Source organism: Panicum virgatum, chromosome 2N (genome assembly GCF_016808335.1).
Source record: "Panicum virgatum strain AP13 chromosome 2N, P.virgatum_v5, whole genome shotgun sequence".
NCBI lineage: Eukaryota > Viridiplantae > Streptophyta > Magnoliopsida > Poales > Poaceae > Panicum > Panicum virgatum.
Window position 1 is genome coordinate 19,801,642 of NC_053146.1, and position 1,876 is coordinate 19,803,517.

The 1,876-nt window shown below is 44.0% G+C and overlaps 1 protein-coding gene across 1 annotated transcript; it reads left to right on the forward strand.

The window, feature by feature from the left end:
* Window positions 1-296: 296 nt before the first annotated feature.
* LOC120662476 (dehydrodolichyl diphosphate synthase CPT5, chloroplastic-like) lies at window positions 297-925 on the forward strand (the record flags this gene model as incomplete). Its single annotated transcript, XM_039941617.1, has 1 exon — window positions 297-925. A coding segment is annotated over one exon (396 nt), but the record flags the coding sequence as incomplete, so codon positions are not given.
* Between the last annotated feature and the right edge of the window lie 951 nt (window positions 926-1,876).

The window sequence follows — 1,876 nt, forward strand, 5'->3', positions numbered from 1 at the left end:
TGGGACTGCACTGCGAACATCTTCCTGCACCGATTTAGTTCGACTACTTCGACTGAGGCCAACCGAGTAGATGTCTACTCCAGTTGGTAACAGCGCAGCCAATGCCTCCGGCAACGGCCCCGCTTTAGGGTACTCCCTAAAACTTTGGTTATTTATATTGTTTATGCTTATATGTGTGATAAGTATAAACATGTTCACATGTTTACTTTTACTCCTTAAAGTCATAGAAATATTGCTAGTTTATATATCTAATTTTGGAATTAAAATATACCGAAAATTGCCTAGATTTCTAACCGGGTTCTCTGCGGCGCGGCGCCGCGGAAGCCGACGAGGCCACGAGGCACAACTCACAGTTGCACGTGATGCTAGCGTTCTGCTACACGGGGCAGTGGGACATGGCCCAGGCGTGCCGAGAGCTCGCCCGGGCGGTGCGGGCGAACGAGCTCAGCCCGGACGACATCAACGAGTCGCACCTCGCCGGCAAGATCGCGACCAGCCCCGCCGGCGAGTTCTCCGACATCGACTTGGTCATCAGGACCGGCGGCGACTTGCTGCTGAGCAACTTCCCGCTGTGGCAGGTGGCGTACGCGGAGTTTTTCTTCACCGACAAGAAGTGGCCCGACTTTGGGGCGGCTGACTACCTTGAAGCCTTGCGCTCCTTCCAGAGCAGAGATCGGCGGTTCGGTCTCTAGCTAGCTCCATGATGCAAACAAGAGTACCATCGCAAGGGCATGTTTAAGTCGTTCAAATAATAATCAGAGAGGAGTCGTGGTTATGACTACAGATCATGTCTACCAAGGTGATTATCTTGACTAGAAGACTAATCATCGACTAACTGTGACTAGTCTGTTTGGTTAAACACGCCATGGTGTGTTTCGTGGCACCAGCGTCACTGCTAGAAAATCTCTCATTAGTATTGGTCGGGAACCCCGGTTTGTACCGGTTTCCCGACCGGTACCGCTCCTCCGGTACTAAGTGCATGCCTGTTTAGTACCGGTTGGTTAGGCCGAGCAGTTTAGTACCAACCGGTACTAAATGATTTTTTTTTCTTTTTAATGCTTTATATTTGTTCTCTTCTCCTTTCAATTTCAATTAATTAGTATTAGTAGTCGTACTCGCAGCGGTTTGTGTATTCGTACTCGTACTCGTATCTAGAATTCGTATTTGTATATAGAGCAAAGCAAATAAAAAAATTATATACATACATGGATAAAAGAAATGTTAGAAATTATATACATACATGGATAAAAGACAATAATATTTACAAGTATGAATTCTCATAAGTTTTTTCCGACAAATTCTTCAATAATTCTAATCATCTGCATCGTTATCGGCACCGGCATCCTTCTTGCGGCGTTTGTTGAGTTTATCAGCTCGAGCCACACTTATCATTGGATCGGAATGAAATTCACCATTTGGATTTATCACCTCATCCAACAGGAATCCACAGAGTGCTTCTTGAATTGCCCTGATTCTTTCTGGTTCGATGAAGTTCTCTTTCAGTCTCCAAATCTGTCAACAACAAATAAACACCAATAGTTTAATTTAGTACCTGCATGGAATTAGATACAAGAAATTGTTACTAATGTTATACGTACTTCGAAGTTTTCTTGTGCCACCCTCTTGGTATCTCTGAAAAAAAGTGCATGTGCTCACATACGTAGTATCCGCAGAGATTGGTTCCTTGTTTCTGTCTCAAACACTATATACATATATACATATATACATGTTATGAAATATTCATGCTGTTTGAATAAATGAAAGTAGATGTGCGATATTTGTACCGGCTTGTTATGATTGAATTCAAGCTCAGTCGGTGTTGACGCGACTCCTAATTGTGTTTTGAGGAACCGAGACCATGCCCTTTGCATGATGT